A 27,327-nucleotide genomic window follows, 5' to 3' on the forward strand; every position below is an offset into this window, starting at 1 on the left:
TCTTGAGTCAATTTTAATTTTGAAAGTATATAGCCAGGCTTGGACAAATATTTCAAAATGAAGAAGGTGGAATATTTTGAAATCCTAGCTGTAGACATCACATACTCAAGGTTCTTATTGGGTTTATATTAGTTTCACAATTTCCAGTATGGCAGTGATACAGGATTTTTCTTCCATTTTCCTGTATTCCCTTTTTTTTTTTAGCTTCTGGTTCGGTTTATGGTGAAGAGCGTACTAATTAAGCATCTGCTCAATATTGGGTTATTTATCATACTTGTGAATGGTAGAATTAAAAAAAAATACTGCGATTAAAAAAAAATTGAGGAAGAGTGATAGTCTTAGAGGCGCTTGGCTGTATAGTACATCTGGTTTTGTTTAATTGCCTATCTCAGCAACCAAAGATTTCGCTCCTGTTAGTTTCAGCTAGCACGATTCATGGCAAACGGCTGTGGGAATTGTTGTCATACCTGGAAAAATTATCCAGAATTCATTTCACCAATAAGTGGTGGCCATGAAAACCTACACTTTATAATATTTGGATAATATTGACCATTTTCCTTCATTACAGTGCATCAAGCTTGTAGGTTTGTATCATTTAGCCAATTGGTTTTTAAATCCCTTTGAGTAATTATTATTTTTACCATAAACCATAGGCACGCAATACCTACCACCTGAGAAATGGCATTGCCCCTTTTCCACATTCCATAGAGAAAGCCTCTTCTGACAGCTGCATGCTGCATCTACAAGGGAAGTCTTTTGTGTTTGCTTTTCTTAGGATCATTACTTCTAACACACATGCTAATGTGAAAGTGTGTGTTTATTTAACAGACTCTGTACAATTTATTTCAAGGGATGACTGCTGAGCCAGTTACTAATTAGCATTCTTTTTTTTCTTTTTTCTTTTTACTAAACTGCTGTTAAAGGAGCTATAATTTTGCCTGATAAGCCTTGATCTTCTCAGCTTTGGTTTTTGCCCTGCCCACAATCAACAGCGCATTCAAGTGAAGAAGAACAGAAAGCAAAAGAAAATACGTTTTTACTGTGGTCTTGTCTAATCTTTTAGGTCTCAGCCCTTTCTTTTCTATATGTTTTATTTATTTATTTGTCAAATATATATAGCAGCCCATCTCACAAACCAGTGACTCTGGGTGGCATACAAGGCTAAAAAACAAATTAATAAATAGTAAAAAAAATTTTTAAAAACTATTAAAGGCAAAGCTAAAAAATATTAGGCAAAGAGATGTTAATAATAGTGGAGTCACCTCAGTAATTCACCAGACCCCGGGGTCCCCAGGTCTGATGGTACAACCAGATTCTGAGGGACCTTCGGAAGGTCAAAAGTGATGAGGCCAGCCTCACTTCAGGGAGAAGGATATTCCGTTAAATGGATGCCACAGCAGAGAAGGCCTGCCACCTGGGACCTGCCTATGTTGTCTCTCTTTTTCCCCAGTATTTTCTAAACTTTATTTCAGGAGATAGCTTTTAAACCAACTGTTTATTTTTTAGCCAGGTGACAAGTGGTACATTTCTCAACAGTCTCCTGTTTTGTTTTGTTTTAAACAGCTTCAGTGTTCCCTCCATTTTTTGAGGACTTCTAATGATGTAAGGAATGATGCCACTTTTAATGTATATTTGTTGTCACACACTAACTTTTCAAGTGTGTTTGCATTACATGCTTAGCTACATCTGATGCTAACACCAAGTAAGATTTTTGCCCATTAGTCTGGCACCAGACAACAATAGCAATGTATCAATCATTCAAAATTTATTTACAGTTCAAGGCCAAACACAATAAAAGACCAGTACAAGTAGTCCTCAGGTTACAGTGGCAATTGGGACTGGAATTTCTGTTGCTAAGCAATGAGGTGGTAAAGTGCGACATCGCTTGACTGCATCGCTTAGTAATGGCAATCCTGGCAGTACTGGTTGCTGTTGTAACCCCAAGACTGTGTGAGTAGTTAAGTGAGAAGAGGTGGGAGTCCCAGGCAAGGAGTGCAGGGGGATACTGCAAGCGGGTGCTATGGAGTGTGAGGGGGTAGGGGGCTGCTGCGGGCAGGTGCTACAGAGCATGGACAGGCTGGCTGGTGCCATGGCAGGTGATGCTATGGAGTATTTATATATCAAATTTTTACCACTGCCCATCTCCCCCGAGAAGTGGGACCCTGGGATCTCATACTCCATAACAGGGCTTTTGGGGAGAAAAAGCAGCAGGAGGGACTTGTGTAATGACTGTATTACTCAGTCTGCCATTAAGATCGATTCATATGTGATTATAGTAGAAATCTCTTTAATGGAGAGTAGTATACAGAACAGTGAAAAAAGTTGTGAATGAAAGTTCCGTGTTAGTTAAGCAATCCAATGGGTACAATTTCCCCTCCCTCTCTCAGGCATGCAGCCCCCCTCTTTGTGCCAGTCAGTTCAGCTTTACACAGATGTCTCCAACTGTTCAGCAGCTTGACCTTGGATACCAGAGATAGTCCAAACGATGTTTTTACACTTCTGGCATGTTCCCCCTCCCAACTCCACTGACCTGCAAGTCCCAACCCGTGTTAGGTCCATTCATGCATGCGAGTCCAATCAGATGTTCTGGGAACATTTGATCAGGGAGCATGACAACTTGCAACTTTCCCTGCCAGGCTCCCTGTTGACTGCTTGTGGGAAGCCAGCAGGGAAGGTCACAAATGGTGATCACGTAACTGCAGCTCACTGCTATGACATAACCACCAGCCAGGCACCTGAGCATTTGGATCATGATCACATGACTGTGGGGATGCTGCAACAGCTGCAACTTTGCAGACTGGTCATAAGTCCCCCTCATTCAGCACTGTCATAATTTTGAATGGTCGCTGAATGAGTAGTTGTAACTCGAGGACTACCTGTATACAATACAATAACTATAAAATAGCTAATTGCTTTAGGATTTTCTCGCAATTTTAAAAATTGCGAGAAAATCCTAAAGCAATTAGCTAACAGCTAATAACATGAAGGTTAATTACAATAACTATTTTGCAACCTTCTTAGAGGTTTCTGAGGAGTGGTCACCCAGGAGTAGGGTAACAACCTCCTGGTCACAATGGCAATTACAGTTATTAATTAGAATTATACTTGATCACCGTTGGGTGTACAATGGACATTTTAATAGCACACATGAGACAGATAACTACATCCAAATGTGAACAGAAACAAGTCTGGCTTTCATATGGGATGCTTATATATCTGCTGGTTGTTTCCCTAATAGGTAGCCCCCCAATTCAGGCCAAACTAAATAATCTATGTGGAGCATATATGATGATATAGAAATATCTAGAGACAGAGCAGGGAGGAGGAGTGTGCTATAAAAGGGATGGGAGACTTTGGCTCTGTCATTTTGCATATCTAGATCCCAAATCCTCTACTTTAATCCAGCCAGGGTTTTATCAAGTCCTAAATCAGGTAATGCTGACAAGGCCAAATCTTCATTAATTTGCCTTCTTCGAGTGAAAGATAACTATCTAGCAAGGTGAGATGAACTAAGGAAATTCCCCAGTAGACATGCTTCAGTAAAATGACAAAATCTTAAATCGGGCCCCAAGGGAAATGCAGCCTATTTCTAGCTGTGTTAGAACACTGCAAGTTGAATAAGGAACTTGTAAGATTTTTGGAAATTTTGATTGGACACTCCTTATAAATACACAGCTGAGCACCATTTAGCATCAAACCCAAAACTTTAGCTTTAAATAGTTTAAAAGCTGCTGGGACATAATTGTGACCAAATTGACCTGCCAATTTAGTCTCATCTCATGTCAGAAATGCAGGAAATAGGGGAAAAGTATTAAAATTTAAAAAGTTAAAACCATTTAATAAAAATATAAAAATTATATACACTCTAGCCCAATACCAGAAAGTGCAAAAGCTGGGTTGCAGCTAAACCTCAAAAAAACCAAGATTATGGCAACCAGCTTGATTGATAACTGGCAAATAGAGGGAGAAAACGTAGAGGCAGTGACAGACTTTGTATTTCTAGGCACAAAGATTACTGCAGATGCTGACTGCAGCCAGGAAATCAGAAGACATTTAATACTTGGGAGAAGAGCAATGACAAATCCCAATAAAATAGTTAAGAGCAGAGACATCACACTGACAACAAAGGTCCGCATAGTTAAAGCAATGGTGTTCCTCATAGTAACATATGGCTGCGAGAGCTGGACCATAAGGAAGGCTGAGAGAAGGAAGATCGATGCTTTTGAACTGTGGTGTTGGAGGAAAATTCTGAGAGTGCCTTGGACTGCAAGAAGATCAAACCAGTCCATCCTCCAGGAAATAAAGCCAGACTGCTCACTTAAGGGAGTGATATTGAAGGCAAAACTGAAGTACTTTGGCCACATAATGAGAAGACAGGACACCCTGGAGAAGATGCTGATGCTAGGGAGAGTGGAGGGCAAAAGGAAGAGGGGCCGACCAAGGGCAAGATGGATAGATGATATTCTAGAGGTGACGGACTCGTCCTTGGGGGAGCTGGGGGTGGTGATGACTGACAGGAAGCTCTGGTGTGGGCTGGTCCATGAAGTCACGAAGAGTCAGAAGCGACTGAACGAATAAACAACAACAAAAGCCCAATACTGGGCCACATTGATGGCAGAGGTGTTTCTGACCAATAAGTCACTTTATCTGCATGTTGGTCCCAAAGGGGACTGTAAAAGATGGGTACTTGTCTGAATATTGCTGCATTTGCAGCAAATATCCTTGCCCTCAGGGAGAAACCCCCATTTTTCCATATAATCTTTAGTTCTGGCCAAACCAGTGCACAGTCTGTTTAAACATCTCCAAACCATCCACTCCTCCTCCAAACCTCCAGGCAACTCCTCAAGCGTTTCTATCCAATTATGAAGTTGTTTTACTTGAGATTTCCATCTTTTTAATCGTTCTGTTTGAGGTATAGTAGCAATCTCCTCAGCGCAGTCTAAGAAGCTCCTTCTTGACTTCAATCTTTTTGTAGGAGGTACTTGGCCAAATAATGGATGTGCTGGATTGTGTAACACCTTTCCATATTCCACGCCTTGTACCATACTCCTAATGCCTGGCAGGGCTGTTCCTGCCAAGATATATAATTTATCAAGTGGAGTGAGGTGTAAACATCCAGTCACAATATGGCATGTGTCACTAAGCATCCTATCCACCTGTGTAGAGTGCACAGAGCGGCCCCAAACAGGGCAGGCATACTCTCTCACTGAGTAGCAGAATGCAAGGGCAGCCATGTGTAGAGTAGTAGGGTGAGCACCCCAAGTAGTACCAGCCAGCTTCCTGAGAAGATTATTATGGGTGGAAATCTTTTGCTTTAAGTTGCAACAATGTCTTTTAAAGGTTAATGTTCGGTCCAGTGTTACACCAAGGTAACATGGCGTCTCACAATGTGCCAAACTCACTGCATCCCAGATAATAGCAAGCCTACGTCTGGCCTGCCTATTTTTGAGGTGGAATGCACAGACATTAGTTTTTGATGGGTTAGGTTTTAGTTCATTCTCGTTATAATATTCAGACATATTCTTAAGAGCCAGAGTAAGCTTGTCTTCCACTTCCTTGAAGTTAATTCCCTGAGTGCTAAGTGTCAAATCATCGGCATAGATGAAGGACAATGTATCAGGACTGATGGGTTGACCGTTAGTTATATATATTAGATAACGGGGGGGCAAGGACACTGCCCTGTGGGAGACCATGCCATTGAACTCTCCACCAACTCTTTTTTCCTTGGAATTCAACAAAGAATCATCAATTCTTGATTATTGCCTCAATGCATTTAGTTAAAGCAAGATCATGTGTAATATTATATAATTTCAAGAGAAGCTTCCTACAATTAACTGTGTCATAAGCCACAGATAAATTGACAAAAGCAGCTCCTGTGATTAAACCTAGTTGAAAGCCATCCTCTATATGCTGGACAAGATTAAGTATCTGGCCTGTGCAGGACTTTCCCAGCCGAAAACCAGCAAATTTAGTAATTGCAAGGAATGCTTTTTGGGCATTTACTAGAAACTCTCTTGTTTGAGTAGAACAGCAGGTAGAAGATTGAAAATAGAGACATAGATATTTAAAGAATTTTACCTACTCTTAATTGTCCCTTTAATTGGGGCCTTAAAGCATTTCCTAGAGAATACCAGTACTTTTGTTTTGGAGTGATTTATTTTGAGGTGGTCTCTAGAGCAATAAAGTGATAGAGCTGTAAGGTATCTTTGGAGGCCTACTTGGGCTACAGACAGTATGGCTGCATCATCAGCATAAAGGAGAATAGAGATAGGGCAGTGGGCAAGGGAGGGAGGATGGAATTCTGGTTTAGCAAACATCTCAACAATATTGTTAATGTAAAAGTTGAATGGTAGTGGGGTGAGGATACAGCCTTGCTTTACACCTTTGCTAGTAAAAATGGGTTCAGTTAAATCAGCAAGGATATTGTAAGAACTGGCAACTTAAGTCCCAATACTGACCCAACTCATGCACAATTGGAATATGCAGAATTCAGGTTTAATGAAGACAAGTGCGCAGAACAGAAGAAAGCTGCGATTAAAAGATTCCCACCTAAACTCACTCATTAAAACTTTCCAACACCCCCTCCCCACTCCTGTCTCTTTCTCAACCAACCTCTAACGGCCAGCCATACCAGCCGCAGATGTCTCTGGCAGTATGACCTTGACTCTCCCTTTTCAGCCCAAACAACAGTAATTCACACTCCTTGCAATTCCCCCCTCCCATCTTCCTTCTTGACACACGTTGACTCATCAGTGCAGATGAACATGATCAGATGATTCAACAATCATTTGATTGTGGAGTCTGACAGATATCACCCTTTACTTGAGTGGTTGTGCCTTGGTGTAATAGCATTATTAGCCTAAGAAGATGGCAGTTTATCACTGTAGTGGCTACTTTCCTCCAGAGTTGTTCTCATGGAATAGGATCAAAGGATGCCCTCCAGTCTATAGAGGCTACATAGAGGGCTCCTTCAGGCTGACTGTAATATTTTTCAGCTAGGTCATGAAGTATGGTACATTGATCCATAGCTGAACGTTCAGACCTGAAGCAGGCTTGCTCTGGGGCCAAAATGTTTTCAGAGGACATCCAGTCCAGTTTAAAATACAGAAATCTAGTATATAATTTACTAATTACAGATAAAAGGCTAATCGGTCAATAATTTGCAGGATCACATTTATCACCTTTCTTATAAATTGGACCAATAATAGAGTTAAGCCAATCTTTAGGGAGACATAAGGAATTATTTATGGCTGTAAAGAAGGGAGCAAGCTCAGATGCCCACCATGTAGGGTTTAATTTTAATAATTCTGGTACAGTTAAATATTTACTAGGAGCTTTACTGTTTTCCAACTGAGAAATTAGTTTTTGAACCTCTAGGGGTGAAACTGGGGACCACTCAGGGAGAGGTTCATCAAACAGCTGTGTAGGAAGTTCACTGCTTTCAGCTGCAGTGTATACATTATGGAAATATCCAGTCCAAACTCAAGGGGAATTCGATTGTTGTTACTATCAGCATTTATTTTGGGTGAAAATCAAGGGACAAGTCAGTAGAACAGGTAATTGTCTTTATTCACCACTGCTTGTTGGACTCTGGTCCAATTCTCAAGAGTGTAACTATGCTTTTAAAAGTTTCTTATTGTTCTTTTTTAGGGAGTAAAAGTTTTCATATGAGGAAGAGTCATTATGGATACAGGCATTCCTGTAAGCAAGAATTACCTGTGTTACGCTCTTTGTCATTTGTCTTGCGTTCCTGTAAGCAAGAACTTGGCGGTGTTACGCTCTTTGTCAAACCAGGGTTTGGGGCAGGGCTTAGATCAATGTAATGATGGGCTGACTGGGCTGTGTATACTTTTGAGCAAGGCTAATGATTCTCTGATAGACAAGGGCATCACTGGTTGTACTTAAAGACTTTCTCAACTCAACAGTCAAAGGGGCAACAAAAAAATTGAGATGAGATCATAGCCAGTCTGTTCATCCAGACAGGTCTAAGGCACCTGTCAGTAGGGGGTAAATCATAAGCTGATAATGAGCAACTTTGACCACTTGAGTCAAAAACAAATCACCCCACTATTGGTAGGCAGTCACCCTCTGGATGAAAGGTCACACTAAAGTCTCTGCAATGGAAGGTAAAGGCACTGGTAACTTGCATGTAGTCCAAAGTTGATAACCCTCTAGGACCCCAAAAGATGAGCTCACCCTCTGGATTCCCCTGGCATAGATCTATTAAGAACCTTTAAGTCAAAGTTTGTTGCCACCAAGAAAAGCTTCCAACCCCCTGTGTTAATGCCAGAATCCTTAAATTTCTGGGAAGTCTCCTCAGTTGAGGAAGAACATGGGACATTATGATGCTGCAGAAGAGCCTTATTGTTATCCCCCAATCTGGCATTGAAACCACCAGCTATTATTACTACAGAATTATTAATTTGAGAAATATGGGTATAAGCTGGAAAATACACACTTATCAGAAGCAAATTGGTTTGACCAACTTTCAGGGGAATAGCTATAGTAAATTTTTCACAATACTGTAGAAAACAGATAAAGTGTACGCATGGAGCATATCGGAAACAAGAATGCTGACTTCCCCAATGGACAGCCACTCCTCTGGTTAAACTTAGCCAGAAGGGAGTAAGAGGTGTAACTTTAAATGTAAAGGATCTCTATCCCAGGTCTGTATCTCTTGCAGAAATAAAACTTCAAATTGTTTTCAATAATCTGTAAATTCTGGGCTTTGTCATTTGGAGCACTAGCCCATGATGTTCCAGGACAGGAGTTTTATGGTGGAAGAGGAAGATGATTGTCAATTAGAGGAAACAGTCCAAGTCACAAAACCAGAGGTGTCTGCAGGTATTGAGGCTGGAGAGTTGGACAGGGTCTGAGCAGGCAGGAGAGTGGAGCATGTGTGATGGCTTTTGTTCTTAAACTTCTGTTGCATTGTGGGGCATGCTCCCAGAGAGGAGTAGGCCTGGTCTTGTAAAAGGGTAGCATGGGTCTGAACAGGAGCACTCACAGGTTAGCCCGCTATAACAGAAGCTGAGGATATTGATAATAGTTCTGTACGGGTGACTTTTTTCTTAGATAGGCAAGATGTTGTATGTGCCCACTGGGGAAGAGGTGTGTTGTGTCTGATAGGTCATTGAAGGGAGTAGTGCAATTATCATCATTTGTTGTTTATTCGTTTAGTCGCTTCCGACTCTTCGTGACTTCATGGACCAGCCCACGCCAGAGCTTCCTGTCGGTCGTCAACACCCCCAGCTCCCCCAGGGACGAGTCCGTCACCTCTAGAATATCATCCATCCATCTTGCCCTTGGTCGGCCCCTCTTCCTTTTGCCTTCCACTCTCCCTAGCATCAGCATCTTCTCCAGGGTGTCCTGTCTTCTCATTATGTGGCCAAAGTATTTCAGTTTTGCCTTTAATATCATTCCCTCAAGTGAGCAGTCTGGCTTTATTTCCTGGAGGATGGACTGGTTGGATCTTCTTGCAGTCCAAGGCACTCTCAGAATTTTCCTCCAACACCACAGTTCAAAAGCATCGATCTTCCTTCGCTCAGCCTTCCTTATGGTCCAGCTCTCGCAGCCATATGTTACTACAGGGAACACCATTGCTTTAACTATGCGGGCCTTTGTTGTCAGTGTGATGTCTCTGCTCTTAACTATTTTATCAAGATTGGTCATTGCTCTTCTTCCAAGGATTAAGCGTCTTCTGATTTCCTGACTGCAGTCAGCATCTGCAGTAATCTTTGCACCTAGGAATACAAAGTCTTTCACTGCTTCTACATTTTCTCCCTCTATTTGCCAGTTATCAATCAAGCTGGTTGCCATAATCTTGGTTTTTTTGAGGTTTAGCTGCAAACCAGCTTTTGCACTTTCTTCTTTCACCTTCATCATAAGGCTCCTCAGTTCCTTTTCACTTTCAGCCATCAAAGTGGTATCATCTGCATATCTGAGATTGTTAATGTTTCTTCCAGAGATTTTAACTCCAGCCTTGGATTCCTCAAGGCCAGCTTGTCGCATGATGTGTTCTGCATACAAGTTGAATAGGTAGGGTGAGAGTATACAGCCCTGCCGTACTCCTTTCCCAATCTTAAACCACTCCGTTGTTCCGTGGTCTGTTCTTACTGTTGCTACTTGGTCGTTATACAGATTCTTCAGGAGGCAGACAAGATGACTTGGTATCCCCATACCACTAAGAACTTGCCACAATTTGTTATGGTCCACACAGTCAAAGGCTTTAGAATAGTCAATAAAACAGAAATAGATGTTTTTCTGAAACTCCCTGGCTTTTTCCATTATCCAGCGGATATTGGCAATTTGGTCTCTAGTTCCTCTGCCTTTTCTAAACCCAGCTTGTACGTCTGGCAATTCTCGCTCCATGAACTGCTGAAGTCTACCTTGCAGGATCTTGAGCATTACCTTACTGGCATGTGAAATGAGTGCCACTGTTCGATAGTTTGAACATTCTTTAGTGTTTCCCTTTTTTGGTATGGGGATATAAGTTGATTTTTTCCAGTCTGATGGCCATTCTTGTGTTTTCCAAATTTGCTGGCATATAGCATGCATTACCTTGACAGCATCATCTTGCAAGATTTTGAACAGTTCAGCTGGGATGCCGTCGTCGCAATTATCATCATAGTTGCTGTTTATATCAATTGCCCTTTCATGTTTGCCTGAAGGTAGGCTTGAGTCTGCAGTCACAGTAGCAGTTCTCTTGTTGAAGAGCAGACTGGCAAGCCCGCTAATCTCTGAAGAACACGGTCTTCTTTGTTCCCAGGTAGCAGGACAAGAGTTTCTGACTTATGTTTCTACTGCCTGGGTAGGACGGCATGGAGCTAATTCATCCAAGCTTGAAGCATGGTTTTGCCTTCCCAAGGTTGGTCTCTCTGGGACAGAAGCCAGCTTAATGGTATGCTTTACTCCCAAGGCTATGCTTTACCACCACAGACCCAGATTCAGAATACAGCAACAGAGGCTTAATTGTCATATCTTTGAAAACTCAGTTAAGAACGACCTGAAAGGTGGCCAAGAAGTTCCTCATCTTAATCAGCCCTGATGTAATTATGCAAGTATTAAATGTAAGCAAGATCCTACTGGCACCCCATCATTTGGAAGGTGTTCCACTGACTTCAAGTCCACTTAGGAAATTGGAATATGAAGCAGCAAACTCAAAGAGAGTGGTATTATCTTAAAGGAATCCCATTTATGTGTATTTATGATGTTATTGCAAACGGTAAGCATGATTTGAACAGATTGTATAATATATTGTGATGTTTCTGAGGTTGTTTCAACATGAATATCAAGGCAAGTTCTTTGGACTGGTAGAGAACCTTTTATGGAATATCTCAATATACATAATAGGGAGTCCAGTTTTTCATTGATGTTGTTTAATTTGAATATATCAGAGAAACAGTATCTGCAATATTTAAACAATGATTTGCTATAAAATCAGTCTGAGAGGAGCCAGCTGGCATGGGAGAGGTTGCATTGTTATTTTTTAGTCTTTCTGTTTGCTGTTCTGACAAGGGAGATTCCAGTAGTAAGCAGGACACTGACATGTCTCGGTTGCTCACAACATCTGCCTCTGGAACTGTCTCTGCTCCTGAGTCAGCCAGAAGATTAAACTGATTACTTATAATAAATAAATCAGTAACTCTTATTGGCATGCAGTTGGGTTCAGGGACCAGATCTTCAATTCTTAGCTGCTTCAAGGATTTTCTTGGGCTTATATGCCCAAGCCTTGAGTGAGTCCTCGTCTTCCTACACATTAAGAAAAATTACTCAGATAAAAGAAAACCAAACAAAGCCAGACACACGCAACAAGATAAAAGTTGGGAGTCAAAAACTGAAAGTTAAAGTAATGAGTTAAAGGTTAGAAAAATAAAAGAAATATATATTTTTAAACGTCTATGAGAAGACTTGTGGCTCTGTCACACTAACTTGAGAAAAATCAATAGCAAAATATGATCAACCCAAGTTTGCTGGTTAGCACTGATTCTGCCCAGTAGCCCAGCCAATTCTAAAATGGGTTTTTGTGCAGTAAATCGAAACTACATCAGATGAGATAGACAGGGTTAAATTGCCTCTCTCCCCTGTATCACATTTCAGCCTTTCCATGTGTACACTACAGTTGGAGAAAAAAGTAGTAAAGATACTGCAACTAATGTGGCTCTATTTTGTGGCTGTTTCAGGTTCTTGTCTCTGTATAAAAACCAAGAGAGAATGTTATGAACAATTTGTGTAAAGCCACATGGAAGCTGTGTTTGCACAAAGCTTGATTAATTGTAACCTAGATTAGGGCTTTTTGAGGCTTAGCATATTGTATGAACATAAACCATGTGGTTAGTTTTTGGCTGAGTGTGTCACATGAATAGAACATATGGGCAACTAAACCATGACCAAGTTAATCATGGGTAAGAAGACTGTGTTGGAATTATCAGGGGTCAACTCAGCATTGTCTCATAAGCATAAGGGGGTCTTTCTAGTAAATGCATCTCTATTGTGCTTGTGGTATGTCACATGGGTCACCTGATTTCCACTTCCTCCTCCTCCTTGGGTTTGGGAATTAACAATCTCCATTTTACCTGAGGGGACACCTGCAAGCAGGAGGGGCTGCAGAATGCAGCTCTCATCCCTTTCATCTCACTTGCACACAGACATTTCTATTCCACATAGAAATATGTCTACAAAGAACCAGTAATGAATAAGTGCTTTCTACTATGAAGCTGATTGTATCCAGATCTACTGAATAAATGTAAGCTACCTTTTTTTTCTCTTCATCTAACTACTGTGTGAAGACTGAATTCTTTTCTGAACGTAATTAAGCTTAATGTGCAAGTTTCTTTTTTGGTTCACACTTGTATTTTGCAAGATTGTTGTTAGCTGCTTGGAGTTCTTTTATTAACCTTTAAAAACCCCATCAGACTGCACAAACACCGTCATAGGAAAGTTGCTTTGATAAGAATCAGTAAGCATGCCACAGCTACAACATGATTCTAGTTTGATCCAGTTGTAGCCTGAGAAGGTACTACAATATATGGAATTGGTCTCAACAGAATCTTGCATAATTACATTGCCTTTCTAATATACCTAATTAGCATATCTGTATGCCAATCAAGTTAGCATGAATGTATGTATGGAGTTGGAAGAGAAATAATACTTGATGAACCAGTTGGGCCACTCCCAGCCAAGAATTATCACTTGTGCTATTTGTTTTGCATTAGTGTTAACACCTACAGAGGACCACCCCATGTCAGAAATAGTGTTGGGCTTGCCCCAGTGCAGCATAATGTAAGAGCTCCATGTGTTAAGGCATGATGATACAGTACTACAGATTTAGACCGTATATTAAAGGTGTCTTTACACTTGCAGTTCTGTCATTTTATCAAAGCGTTCCAAGTACTTCCATGAAGCAATATCCTCCTCATGTTCTGGAAGGGCTCCTACTTTTATTTATTTATTACTGGTATTTCTATACTGCTGTACTCCAAAATGGCTCTGAACATCTGTTAATATAACTCTGAAGAATCAGAAAAGAGGTACCAAATGGGGTGTTCTTCTTCTAAGGATCTCCAATTGTTTTTTCCCCCACTCTCTCTCTTGCAGAATGAAAGTTTTTGGACTGGGTTGTCCTTCAAATACAAAATGCCTTAAGACCACCATTCTTCTTACTAATTGCTTCATTCCTTGCTCTTTACAGAAGAAACTGTGCTATTCAGCACTACTAAAGATACTCTCCCCAATCTTAGTTCCCTTGTGTCCTGATCAGACTTCAAGGCAGCCAGGCAGATTAAATATCAAAAATACTCTTTATTAAATAACTTTACAATAAATAAGTCCTTAGAATCAAGAAGAACTGGTTTCACTTAAGACCAACTGGGTAGCAACAAGGAAACTAGCAAGATTGCAGGAGGAGACCACAGCAAGGCAGTGGAGCAGGACTCTCTAACGGATACTGGACGGCTGGGAGAGGCTGGAGAGCGAGACGCTACCGAAGCTGAAGTCGAAAGATCTCAAACTGGAACACCACTCAAATTAGGCTGGCACCAGAACACTGGGCAGGGCTGGCTGGAGCCCCCTGGAGACTTCTGGGATCTAAGGACTGGACTGGACTCGATACTGGGAACTGAAGACTCGAAGTAAGTCTGAGAACTTGGAACAAGGCTGGACTCAGCTGGAAGCCCTGGGCTAGGCTGGATACTCTGGACTAGGAACTCGGAGCAAGGCTGAGGACTCAGAACAAGGCTGGACTCGGCTGGAAGCCCTGGACTTCTGTGTTTCTTACACATAAATACTTTCTATAGTTTTGAATCCTTTGCTTCTGTTCCATTTAATGGCTGTACTTACACTTGCTCTTGTTCTTTTCTGCCTTAATGTTCTTCCTCTGCAGGTTGTCAATTCAGGTTACTATGGACAATCTAATTCTGAAGTCTTCCAAGTGGTCTCCAATGAGGCTACTGACGTCTTCCTCAGCTTCTGTTGGGGGTCTACGTCCCACCTAGTTTTTAAAATAAATGGATGGATCCTTTATTTTTAATTTTTTTTAACGGTAGCTGCTGTGCTGGAAAGTAAAATATCAGGTTCACCTATATTTAAAAGAATGTGTATTGATTTCACAGGGCTCAAAGGCATTTCTAAAAAAAAAAAAAGCTCAGAATTATGGATGGAATTGGGTTCACAATCCCAGGAAAAAAAGGCAAAAGCAAGCTGAAGTGACAGGAAACATCACCAGTTTGCCTTTTGGTTAACTGGTAGTATAGTGAGATAATGAATTTTAGACTCTCTAGCTCTTACTCTACCCCTTCTCCTTAAAAGCTGGAACTCTTAGGCCTTGTTTCAGCCAGGTAGCAATGAAAAATATTCAGCAGTGTATTTCTGGTTCAGCAGTACCTTCCCAGGTGGGTTGCCAGCAAGGTGAATAGTTTCCCTCCTGGGTAAAACAGTTAAATCATCTATGACTTTATCCTTACATTTGGGATTATGATGGAAAAATTGATGGGCAGACCATGCATGAGACAAAAGACTGAACCATGAGTAATTTGGGGGGAAAATGACAATACAAATAAATATGCTAAACAGAAAAATTGAACATTCTAAATAAAACAAAGAAAGTAGCCTACTGCATCACTTCCTATGCTTTATCTACCCTCTTTCACATTTCCCATTTACTACCGTTTCAACAACCTTAAGATTTTCTCCTCTTCCTGTAAGGACAAGAATTTTTACTCACTAGCGATTGTCAGAAAATGCAGATTTATAAATTATATTGCCCACCTTAACAGCAATTTTGTTAACGAAGACCTTTCAGTGGACCCATTTTGCAATAGTGCCTATTTATTCCCCAAAAATGTCCACTGGTCCAAAACGATTGATCCTGACTTAAGTGCACTGATTCCTTTGTTATTTTGTATTAGAGAATGTGGCATATATCAGAAGGATTCAGAAGTATGTAAGTCCAGCTGGATCAGGCCATAAGCTGGTATAGTCCAGCATTTGTATCACACAGAAGCCAACTTTTTAGGTTTGGGAAGATCACAAACATATGCTGGAGGGTAATAGTCCACTACTGCATGTTACTGTGTGTTGGCAGCTGTTGGTATGAAGTCTCCTATGAGCCAGCCTTGTCTCTTCATAACTTTATGGATGCATCCATGTAGTTTTCTTAGTCAACTATAGAAATAGTTTGCCACTTCTTCCGAGATGTTTTCTCTACTTCCTTGTCTAGCCTACAGCCATATTTCCAAAGGCTCTCCCATGTAAGTTTGAATCAGGTACAGCTTAGTTTAGCTTTTTGAGATTGACTAAGAACAGTTGGGAGACCCACATATAAACCCATACTCAGCATGGAAGTTCACTAGTTAACTTTAGACTAGTTATCTTTTAATCCAACCAGCTCACAAAGTTATTGTAGAAATAAACTGGAGTAGAGTACATTGATTACAGTGCCCCGAACTTCTAGAAGACAGAATATAAATAAAAAAAAACATTAAAGCATGTTAATAAATGGAAGATACAGACAGGGATAAAAAGTGGGAGAGAGGAAGCAAGAGAGATGTGCCACACAAGTCAGCAAAACAAAGCCAAAAACTCTGCATTTACATGTATACACGCAGAGGCTGGTCTTGGTAATACTGCAGATTGTTTTTTTTACAACCACAATGGCAGTGTTCATAGAACAAGCCAAAATAAAGCATGCACAGACTTACTCTTGCAGCTTAATATATGTTCAGTAGATTAATTATTCAAATTACAAGTTTAGAACAGTAACAGTATAGACTGCTTCACATAAGACATTGCCACATTTTTAATCTTACTGAAAACAAGCTGCAACTTTGCTTAGTATGCTGCATGAACCCAGCCAATGGGTTTGATTTTACTCTGGCATATTGCTAACCTCAATTAGTCCCTCACCCCACCCCAATAAGCAGAGTACATTATTTAGGGCTAAAGAATAGATGGGAAAATAACATTGCTGAAAGTATAGATTAGGTTCGTTATTTGTATGTACATTTGTATCAGTTCAGGAAGACTTCAGAAAGTACTAAACTTATTGCTCTCCACATATGAGATGACCCTGCTTAACACCCTAGATCATAATTTTCAAAAAAACCAAAACTGTAATGGAACATATGAGAAACTGAGTATGCCTGCATGATACACTACACTACTTTGGTTGGTGGATGTATGCACTGTAAGTATAATTTTTAATCATGACTGATTACGGCCCTACGATTGTGTCACCCAAACATGGAACACGTTTCAATTTGTTTCCACAAGTCTTAGTTTGAAATTTCAGTTTGTTCCAACCAGAACTAGTTGAGATGGCACATGTAATTTTGTTATACTGTTTTTATTTTAAACATTGTTAGCCACCCAGAAGCATGAATTTGAGATGGGTGACCATATAAATTCAATGAATAAATACATTTTCAACAGATAGCAGCCAACAGCAGCCTGTGTATATTCTCATTAATTAACCTAGTTGGTTTAGCATATTGCCTTAGGATGGCTATTATGTGACTGTTCAAGGCTAGCAACCTGGTTCACACATTGTTAGGTCATTATTTATTGAATAAACTAAAATTGGCTAGGCTCACATAACATGCTGTTTTAAACTATAGTTTACAAACCATGTTGACTGTCATGTTCCAGGCAGGCACGCAACTGCAGACATGACATGTGAAACATTATGAGGAACCATAAACATTGGAACGGGAACATGACATTGACTGGGTTCACACAACATGCTAACCAACATTATGGGTTAGAATAATGTGGTTTATTTAACTTTGGCTTAGGGTACTGTGTAAATCCAGGCAATTGTGACTTATTCAATACACTATAGTTAACAAACCATGGCTAATCATATTGGAATCAAATTAAAGCAAGCAGTAAGCAGATGAACTGCATCCTGTTTTTGGTGGAAAAAGGCTTCAGTTGGAGACAAAGATTTCAGCATTCCCCAGCTAGGGAGCTGATACCTTGCATATGTTGACTTCAGTTTCCATTATATGCAGCCAGAATAGCCAATGGCCATACTAATGGGGAATACTGCAGTGGCACCTCTTTTTTGCTAATAAAATATACAAGGCTGTGATGAGTTGCACACAAAGACCCTAAAATTTTGCTTGTTATCTTGTATGGAGAACTGCTGAATATATGCTCCCATGCAAGGCACCAATTTATCCCTTGGCAGGATATTTGTTAGCAACATTGTAGAATAGGCATTACAAATACAGTGCAGGTCATCTTTTTCCACCCAGCACTGGTGGATTTCAGTAAGTGAATTATCCAGGAATAGAGCATGCTCTTATAGAACTAATCAAGAACCTTTGGAATGCTTTTAATACTGAAAGAATGTCCTCCAATCGGAAAACCTGAATCCTAAGATCAACAGATAGCAAGTGTCAATCAAACTTCGGCAAGCCAAATATTTCTGGTTTGAAATCGTTCATCGACTGTAGGACGCGGGTGGCTTCTTTCGTCAGTTCTTTCGGCAGACTGTCGTCCGGGACCATAACTACTTGCATGCCGGCAGCCAGGGCCGCTTTGACCCCGTTCGGCGCGTCTTCAAACACGAGGCACTTTGCCGGAGGTACCGGCGGTTCGAACCTCTTTGCGGCAACTAAATATATATCGGGCTGCGGCTTGCCGTCTTTTACTTCAGGGTCGTCTCCCAGCACAATATGATGGAACAAACCGAAAAGGGGCTTAAGGTGGCCCGTTTTCATCTCATACCCCTCGCGGATGGAGCTGGTGGCGACGGCGATGGGGATCTTGTGCCGGTGCAGATGGCGGACCAGCCTGTCCACGCCCGGCATCAAGGCAGCTGTGGGGAACTGCTCTCGTTTCTCTTTCTCGGTTTCGCGCAGGATTTCTTCAGAAGTCAAGGGCAGGTCGAAGAGCTTTCGGAGGATCTCCACACCTTCCACTTCTTTCCTGCCCATTATCTGGGATTTTTCCTTCCAAGTGTACGTCTTCCCGTAGCGGCTAAAGAGTTCTTTGAGGATGGCGGAGTATATATCCTCAGTATTTATGAGCGTGCCGTCCATGTCAAAGATGACATGAGTGACGGGCTGTAGGGTTTGGCCGCCACCGGATGAAACCGCCATCGCGGTACCAGCCTCAGCGACCCACTCCCGTGTTAGGCAACCGCCGAGGAAAACCGCGGGAAACGAACTACGCCTGCGCAATGCCGTTCGTATTCGCAATGTTCCCGCGTAGTTTCTGTAGTTTCAATCGACGCCGGGACTGAGTGTTCGAGAATACGAGGTTCCGCCGCCTGTCCGGTCCTTTGCAAGAGCACCTTTTCTTCTGCAAAGTCGTTCTAGTTCGTAGGGAAGAAGCCACAAGAGCCCGCTGTAGTATCAAACAACTCCCGCAGTCCCGGAATTTGGTTAAAATACAGGAGACAGGCATAAATCGGTTTGCCTAGCACGGCAGCTGTGAAACTTGTTACAATCAGCACTGGAGAGCAAACGGAGCGATGTCTCTTCCTCAACTCGTCGGAATGGATCCAGTGCTATAGCCGACTTCCCCAGGGTGATGCAGCAGAAATTGCAGTTCTCGTGCCTGCTTGGGAGGTGGGATGTGAAGTCCAACATACTTGAAAGGCAGCGGGTTGGAAAGACCGCTATTCCTGTGTTTTATTCAAAATAGGTGCCCCACTATATGGAAGAATACCCATGTAGTTAGGCTACCATTTCCTTCTGCAGTGTAGGCCGGGAGTTTGGTAGTTACAGTTCATGGCCACACTCACCAGGGAGGATGCCTCACTGAAATCGGTGGTTTATCTGACAATAATTGCCTCACAGTGAAGGCCGAGATTAATTAATCCTACTACGCACCTACATTTCCGTTTAAATGTATTTTATGGGCATTTTAAATCACAAAAGAACTATAGAGCTCCAACGTGAAGCGTCTTGGAATGAGGGTTTGTGGAATAAAGCTGCCTCAGCAGTACAGAAAACAGCTTCAGTTTATCGGACAAAAGCGAGTATATGGTGCTGTAGTTCAAAGAGGAAGTAACAGCGGCATATCACGCCCGATGTCCCGTTGCATTTAGTGGGGCTTCGTCTCAAGAAAGCGTGGGTGTATATTAATGTAGTAAATTAAAGCCCTGTATTAAATATTAGGGGAAGTTTGACATAGCAGCTTGTAATAAACGTTTAGAACAAAATTATCAGCCATTTAACAGAGAAACCCAAGTCATACACAGTATAGAAACCCAAATAAGTTAAAACCATGGCAGACTACACGTGTATTGCGGACCTATTTAAAAGTTGCAATCGGAGGTAAGAGATGCTAGCGTTCAAATACACCGTCCCGCGTACAATGCTCAGCTGAAGGACCGACGCGGCTACCACCGTGCAAATTCCCAGCAGGCAACGGGCGGGGAAAAAAGGCGGAGCTACGCTGCCGCTTTCTTGATTGGCCGCTATCGTCGATTTGAACGGGGCGCGGGGCCGGGTCTGTTCGTATTTCAGCTGCCTGTCGTGGCTGCGTTAGAGAGTGCGCGGCCGGTTGTGCGGAAAGTCCTCCTGTTGGCGGGTAGGCTGAGTTTGGGGGAAAGTAGAGGGGTGCCTCTCCGCGCCCTGGGGCAGAGAGGGGCGGTCGGAAATCGTGAGGGAGATCCCTGGAATAGCGACCGCGTACTGTATCTGTATCCATCATTCAGATTTTCCCAATGCGAGACCCTCCACCCGTCTTGGATCGCAGCTCCCAGGCTTCCTGTCCGGCAATGGGTTGCGGAGCGCTAACCTTGAATTATTCCCACTCTTCTGAAGGAAACTGCAGACCAGCAATTCGAGATAGAAATATCTGCAGCGTCTTCTTAAAAAGCGCTATGTCCCGACACATTTTTTAGTAGAGGGGTGGGAGGGAATCCATAACGTTTCAGCCGGTTGTGGATATTTTTACACACTTTAAATGCAAATTCTGCAATGCGCTGAAGTTGGTGAAGTCTGTATTTAATCTAGTAGGAGGTGCTTAAAGGAGCCAACAGGTGCTTTTGAACTGTTCTTTAGAGAGCAGGTTAGGATAGGTTCGTTGGCTTGGGACCAGTTTTGTATATGGAGAGAAAAGGTTGCCTTTAAGCGAACTTTCTGATAGTGTATTCGTAAAAATGGGTTTTCTTCGGGTTAAATTCTTCACACTTTTGTGGTGTGGTTCCTACTGGATGTGTTGGGCTACGAGTGTTGTCTGTCGTTTCTCATTCACCATGTGTAATGGCCATGTTGGCAGAAGGTATGCAGAGTAAGGAAGATGACCTTGACAGAGGCATGCAGGCTTCTTTGTCAAGACAAAGGGCTGAAGCATTTTTTAAATCCACCACAATGTAACATTTGGAAGTGCAGTGGGGAGTACCTCCCTAATTCACTGAATTATAAGGAGGAGGTACAGCATAATTGGACTTGGCAAGAACCTGTTATTATAACCAATCTCAGTAAAAGTAGTTTTAACCTTCCTGTGAGTTGATTTCCTGGTCTGCTCTACCTGGTAGGGTTAACAGGAGATGGTGGCCCAACTTGTACATTTGGAAATAACTGATTGTATGGTGCTTCACTAAAATGCCTCATGTGGCTTGCGATCTAGAAAAAAGTCCAGGGTGGCAATGGAGGGTAATGCAATATTGACACCATATGGAATGAGACAAGTCTGAATCATTTTGCAAGTTCTGCTGAATGCAGCTGTTTTTAGTTACAGGATATTGAATGAAATGGGATCAAACAAAGGGTGTCATCAGTATGAGGTTAAACTCTGATAAGTTTGCAGCATGGCATGATAATTGAATATGACAAGGATAGTCTCACTATATCTCTGTATTTTGAAATTTTCCTGAGTTTTCAAATTGTATAATGCTTGTACTTTAAACTGCCCCTCTTTCCAGCTCATCTCCTGCAGGCTCAAATGAGAAAGCTGGTTATTTGTGTTGAGAATAAGTAGGAAATCTACAGAAAAGCAGACCAGATATGGATTGTGTCTGTCAGATATTTATTCTTTTGATTTGCATATGATTTTCTGACTTAAGAATTTACTATTCTATTTTTTTTCTGGGAGATGAAGGTGGAATACATGAAGGGGAGATCTTCTCTTTTTGTACTCCCTCCTCAGTAACCCAGACAGATAGGTTGAGCTGAAAAAGATTGACTGGCCTAAAGTCACCCAGTGAATTCTATGGTAAAATAGAAAGCTCATCCTGACCTTCTAAAACAGATGTGAGTATTAGAGTTGAATGTAAAGATTGCTATTGTAAATTGTGGTGAGGTACAGATGGGGGATATAGAGAAGTGCTGGGCAGGCCTAATGAGGCTTGGCTGTGTCTATGGGCTAAATGTATATACATATTTTCTTCCTTTCTCAGGCATGCAAAATGAAGTTCCTCAAAAATGTGGATTTTGTGGCACAGACTAGTACTCCAGAAGAAACTCTCACTTTGTTGTCGCTGCTGAAGGTAAGAAATCTGCATGGAGTGTTGATAGCAAATGACTTGAAAAAGAGATTAAAATTCAGGGAGGGCAGGTTTATAATGCCTGTTGGTACTAATAGCTAAATATATTGTATTGGATCCAGACTTAAATATGCTTAGAATAGACTTAAAACGTTTTGGATGTAAACCATTCCCTGTGAACCCGGAGGTTCTATCTCCTGCCTCTGGAACTGACTGTTCCTTTAATTACATCTGGAGAGTGCTTGAAGTTTTAGGCCTTATAACACTTCATTTCAAAAGACCTTTAGGAAATAATAAGAACTTTATTTGTCCTTTATACAGTGTAGATCTCTATTATGGTATTTTTTATATTGATCATTATATTGTTTTATTGCTGTTATTAGTATTGTATTGCTTTCCCTGTAATAAAAATTGCTACAACTATCTCTGAGCACCAGTTTCTATTTTTCTTGCAGGCTTCTTAGAAACTTCTTGCTCAACACTGCTGGAAATAGACATCTGAGTAAATTTTGTAGGGCAGGAGTAAGAAATTGTACTGTGAGATGTTCAACTTCCCTTCAGCTGGGGTGTGTGGTTGTTGACAATTCCCAGTCAGCATGACAATTGCATGGAGTGGTGGTTGTGGTATAACTGGAGGTCCATAGTCTCCCATTCCTGCCTTACAGGTTATGGGTTTTACTGACTAATAGGAGGTGTAGTTCAGGACATCTGGCAAGCACCAAAGTAGGAAAGATTGCTCTGGCTGATTTTTTTTCTTTTTTAAAGAAGGCTGCCTTGTTGGATATCTTTTATTTACAGGAATACCTCATACGTGGAGTTAAAAATGAAGACTGTCCAAGCGAAGCTTCTAAGCAAACAACAGCATGTGATCGGATCCTTCGGGCTTGCATCTACAGATTTGGAGAAGGCTTGGACTGTCCTGCTCATTTAAAAAGCCTCCAGGCCCTAGCCAGTGTGGCTTATCATGGCTATGTATCTGCAAGACTTCAATATGTTCCTCTCTATTTGGAAAGGCTACTCTACCACTTGCTGCGGGGAGTGGCTGCTAAAGGCCCATCTGATACCTGCCTGAAATTTGCTGACTTCCTCTATGCTGATCTGTTGAAACACCACCCTCCCCAGGTGCCTGTTGATGACTATACCTCTATTGCCAAAAGTGCATTTAGTGTATTGTGGAAGAGCACAGAGGCCATGGCCAAAATGGAAAAAATGCCTGCTCAGTTTAAGCTTGCACTCTCCACCCAGCTACAAGCAGTGCATTTTTTAGTGCTTCTGGAGCATAATGCCCATATCCTCTTGCTCCATGAGCCTCCATTCTTTACCTCCTTAGTGGCCCGGCATGCTTCGGCTGCTGCTGTTTCTTTTGAGGCCCAGTACAGCCCTCTGAGCAAGGAAGAAGCCTGTTTTCTCAGTGAGCAGCTTTATCACCACTTGGTAGCAGCCATTTTGGAAAAGAATGGTATAAGTGAACCCTTGCCCTTCCAGGATTGCCTCTGCATCTTTGAGCTTATGGTGGTAAGAGTGCGTTACCTCTGCAAAACTGGCTGCTTCAGACAGAGCAAAGAAGTTCTTCAGCAGTCTAAGGGCTTCTTGAGAAAGTCCAACAATGAGTCCCATTGCTTAAGACTCACTTTAGACATTCTCTCTGCTGGTGTTGAACTGAATAAAGTACTGTTAGTTGCCGAGAGTCCTGTAGGTCCTTTCTTCAATCAAGCAGCAGAAGCTCTAAACTCTTCTGTGGGTGCTCAAGAACCCCTTCTTAAAGTGCTGGCTGAAAGTGGCCAGTTGCTTGTAACCCCATTGTATGAGCATGCAAGGAAGGATAAACAGAAGTTCTTTAATTTGCAAGATATTCTGGAGGTTTCTACATTCATGGAAAGCTATTTCAAGCTGCTCTGCAAGCTGCTGGATATGGTACGTAAAGCTGTTTTCTGTTCTTTTGGCTGAAGTTCATGCAGCATTACTCTGCAAATCCAAATCCTGCTGATAACAAGTGTGACTCAGATTAAAAAAAAGCCAGTTTTTCAAAATGGCCTTGTTTTGGAATGGATGGATCTGGTGTAGTGGTGATGGAGAGGCGGAAGAGTTGACACCTTATTACTCTCGTGTCTTGAGGTCTAGAAAGTTAGTTTTGAAAACAGCTTTTTGAAGTTTGAGTCTGATGTATGCATACTAATAACTGCATTCTGCATATTTAAGCTCTTTTTCACAAAGACATATTTTTTTCCAATTGTCATCTAAATGTCATACTGTGCAAAACAGGGAAGAACAGAAAATCAGTAAACAGTACTCTTTCTGGATTAAAAGGTCAGGAAGTCCAGTAACTAGAGTATCAGTTCTTTTTTGATTTCATATAATATTTCTAGATGGGGGTTCTGCTAATTGAAATGTGAATTGTGAATCTTTTTCATTTCCTTTTACTTCCACAGGTTCCAACAGACAATGTGAAACAGCAACAAGTTCTGGTGAAGCTACTGTATCATTACTTCCAATTATACACAACTGTGGTGTATGATTCTTTTCAGATGCTACCGGTAAGAGAAATTTGGAAGTTGCCTCAGTCTAGTGAAATTTTGGACAACAAACTTCTAGCCTGGGAAAGCATGACTGGGTATTTCATCTTTGAGCAAAATACCTTTTAAATCTGAGCAGCACAACTTGTTTTGTTGCTCAAAATTAGCTGAGCATTCTGAATTCATAACAGGCAAGACTGAGTCTCTGTAAATTCTTGTTTACAGAGCAAGCTATGTTAAATAGATCCAGGTCTAATGAAAGGTTGTATTATTCACCTGGTTCCTTTCTAGGCCAGCTGATATATTCATTAGGTTATATCCCATTTTAATTTTTTACAACTCACAGTGGTGTATGTAATGATTCCTTCTCCTGCTTCCCCCCCATATAGCAGCTGTGTGAGCTGGGTTGGGCTGACAGGGAGTGGTCCAAAGTCCCTCAGCTGGCTTTCATGCCCAAGGGAGGATTAAAACTCATGGTCTCCCGGTTTCTAGTCTAGCACCTTATCCACTATATCAAGCTGGTTTTCAATCTTCTGCAGTATACTGTATGTAAAAACATTTGGTGGGGCTCATAACTTCCATCAACTCTAGTAAGGTTAATGGTTGGCATTAGTACAGAACAGCCAATGATTTCTGTTGGGGGAAGCTGCCTAGGCAAGATCTCCATTTAATGTGGCATGATGCCTTCTTGGTTCAAGGTTTGTTGTTTGTTCGCTTAGTCGCTTCTGACTCTTCATGACTTCATGGACCAGCCCACGCCAGAGCTTCCTGTCGGTCGTCAACACCCCCAGCTCCCCCAGGGATGAGTCCGTCACCTCTAGAATATCATCCATCCACCTTGCCCTTGGTCGGCCCCTCTTCCTTTTGCCCTCCACTCTCCCTAGCATCAGCATCTTCTCCAGGGTGTCTTGTCTTCTCATTATGTGGCCAAAGTATTTCAGTTTTGCCTTTAATATTGTTCCCTCAAGTGAGCAGTCTGGCTTTATTTCCTGGAGGATGGACTGGTTTGATCTTCTTGCAGTCCAAAGCACTCTCAGACCTTTCCTCCAACACCACAGTTCAAAAGCATCTATCTTCCTTCTCTCAGCCTTCCTTATGGTCCAGCTCTCGCAGCCATATGTTACTACGGGGAACACCATTGCTTTAACTATGCGGACCTTTGTTGTCAGTGTGATGTCTCTGCTCTTAACTATTGAGATTTGTCATTGCTCTTCTCCCAAGGATTAAGCGTCTTCTGATTTCCTGACTGCAGTCAGCATCTGCAGTCATCTTTGCACCTAGAAATACAAAGACTTTCACTGCTTCTACATTTTCTCCCTCTATTTGCCAGTTATCAATCAAGCTGGTTGCCATAATCTTGGTTTTTTTGAGGTTTAGCTGCAAGCCAGCTTTTGCACTTCCTTCTTTCACCGTCATCATAAGGCTCTTCAGTTCTTCTTCACTTTCAGCCATCAAAGTGGTATCATCTGCATATCTGAGATTGTTAATGTTTATTCCAGAGATTTTAACTCCAGCCTTGGATTCCTCAAGCCCAGCATGTCACATGATGTGTTCTGCGTACAAGTTGAATAGGTAGGGTGGGAGGATACAGCCCTGCCGTACTCCTTTCCTTTCCTTAAACCAGTCCGTTGTTCCGTGGTCTGTTCTTACTGTTGCTACTTGGTCGTTACACAGATTCTTCAGGAGGCAGACAAGATGACTTGGTATCCCCATACTGCTAAGAACATGCCACAATTTGTTATGGTCCACACAGTCAAAGGCTTTAGAATAGTCAATAAAACAGGAATAGATGTTTTTCTGAAACTCCCTGGCTTTTTCCATTATCCAGCGGATATTGGCAATTTGGTCTCTAGTTCCTCTGCCTTTTCTAAACCCGGCTTGTACATCTGGCAATTCTGAGTTGCTGAAGTCTACCTTGCAGGATCTTGAGCATTACCTTACTGGCATGTGAAATGAGTGCCACTGTTTGATAGTTTGAACATTCTTTAGTGTTTTCCTTTTTTGGTATGGGGATATAAGTTGATTTTTTCCAGTCTGATGGCCATTCTTGTGTTTTCCAAATGTGCTGGCATATAGCATGCATTACCTTGACAGCATCATCTTGCAAGATTTTGAACAGTTCAACTGGGATGCCGTCGTCTCCTGCTGCCTTGTTATTAGCAATGCTTCTTAAGGCCCACTCAACCTCACTCTTCAGGATGTCTGGCTCTAGCTCACCGACCACACCGTCAAAGCTATCCCCGATATTGTTATCCTTCCTATACAGGTCTTCTGTATATTCTTGCCACCTTTTCTTGATCTCTTCTTCTTCTGTTAGGTCCTTGCCATCTTGGTTTTTGATCATACCCATTTTTGCCTGGAATTTACCTCCGATGTTTCTAATTTTCTGGAAGAGGTCTCTTGTCCTTCCTATTCTATTGTCTTCTTCCACTTCCGCGCATTGCTTGTTTAAAAATAATTCCTTATCTCTTCTGGCTAACCTCTGGAATTTTGCATTTAATTGGGCATATCTCCCCCTATCACTGTTGCCTTTTGCTTTCCTTCTTTCTTGGGCTACTTCTAGTGTCTCAGCAGACAGCCATTTTGCCTTCTTGGTTTTCTCTTTCTTTGGGATGTATTTTGTTGCCGCCTCCTGAACAATGCTGCCAACTTCTGTCCATAGTTCTTCCGGGACCCTATCTACTAAGTCCAGTCCCTTAAATCTGTTCTTCACCTCCACTGCATATTCCTTAGGAATATTAGTGAGCTCGTATCTAGCTGATCTGTGGGTCTTCCCTAATCTCTTTAGTCTGATCCTAAATTGTGCAAGAAGAAGTTTGTGATCTGAACTACAGTCAGCTCCAGGTCTTGTTTTTACCGACTGTATAGATGTCC

General features: G+C 41.7%; 2 protein-coding genes across 2 annotated transcripts in view; one reads left to right on the top strand and one right to left on the bottom strand.

Annotated features, from left to right (window-relative positions):
- Positions 1-17,221: 17,221 nt before the first annotated feature.
- LOC134492428 (pseudouridine-5'-phosphatase-like) lies at positions 17,222-18,641 on the bottom strand. Its single transcript, XM_063296597.1, has one exon. The coding sequence runs from the start codon at positions 18,600-18,602 to the stop codon at positions 17,898-17,900; it is 705 nt and encodes a 234-aa protein (XP_063152667.1). The 5' UTR covers positions 18,603-18,641; the 3' UTR covers positions 17,222-17,897.
- Positions 18,642-21,862: 3,221 nt separating this feature from the next.
- ESPL1 (extra spindle pole bodies like 1, separase) overlaps positions 21,863-27,327 on the top strand; it is a 57,808-nt gene continuing 52,343 nt past the window's right edge. The window contains exons 1-3 of the mRNA XM_063292967.1: positions 21,863-21,943; positions 22,739-23,854; positions 24,370-24,474. Of these exons, the coding sequence (XP_063149037.1) occupies positions 21,863-21,943; positions 22,739-23,854; positions 24,370-24,474 (1,302 nt within the window). The remainder of the gene's footprint in view (positions 21,944-22,738; positions 23,855-24,369; positions 24,475-27,327) is intronic.

This window comes from Candoia aspera, chromosome 2 (assembly GCF_035149785.1).
Source record: "Candoia aspera isolate rCanAsp1 chromosome 2, rCanAsp1.hap2, whole genome shotgun sequence".
Taxonomy (NCBI): domain Eukaryota; kingdom Metazoa; phylum Chordata; class Lepidosauria; order Squamata; family Boidae; genus Candoia; species Candoia aspera.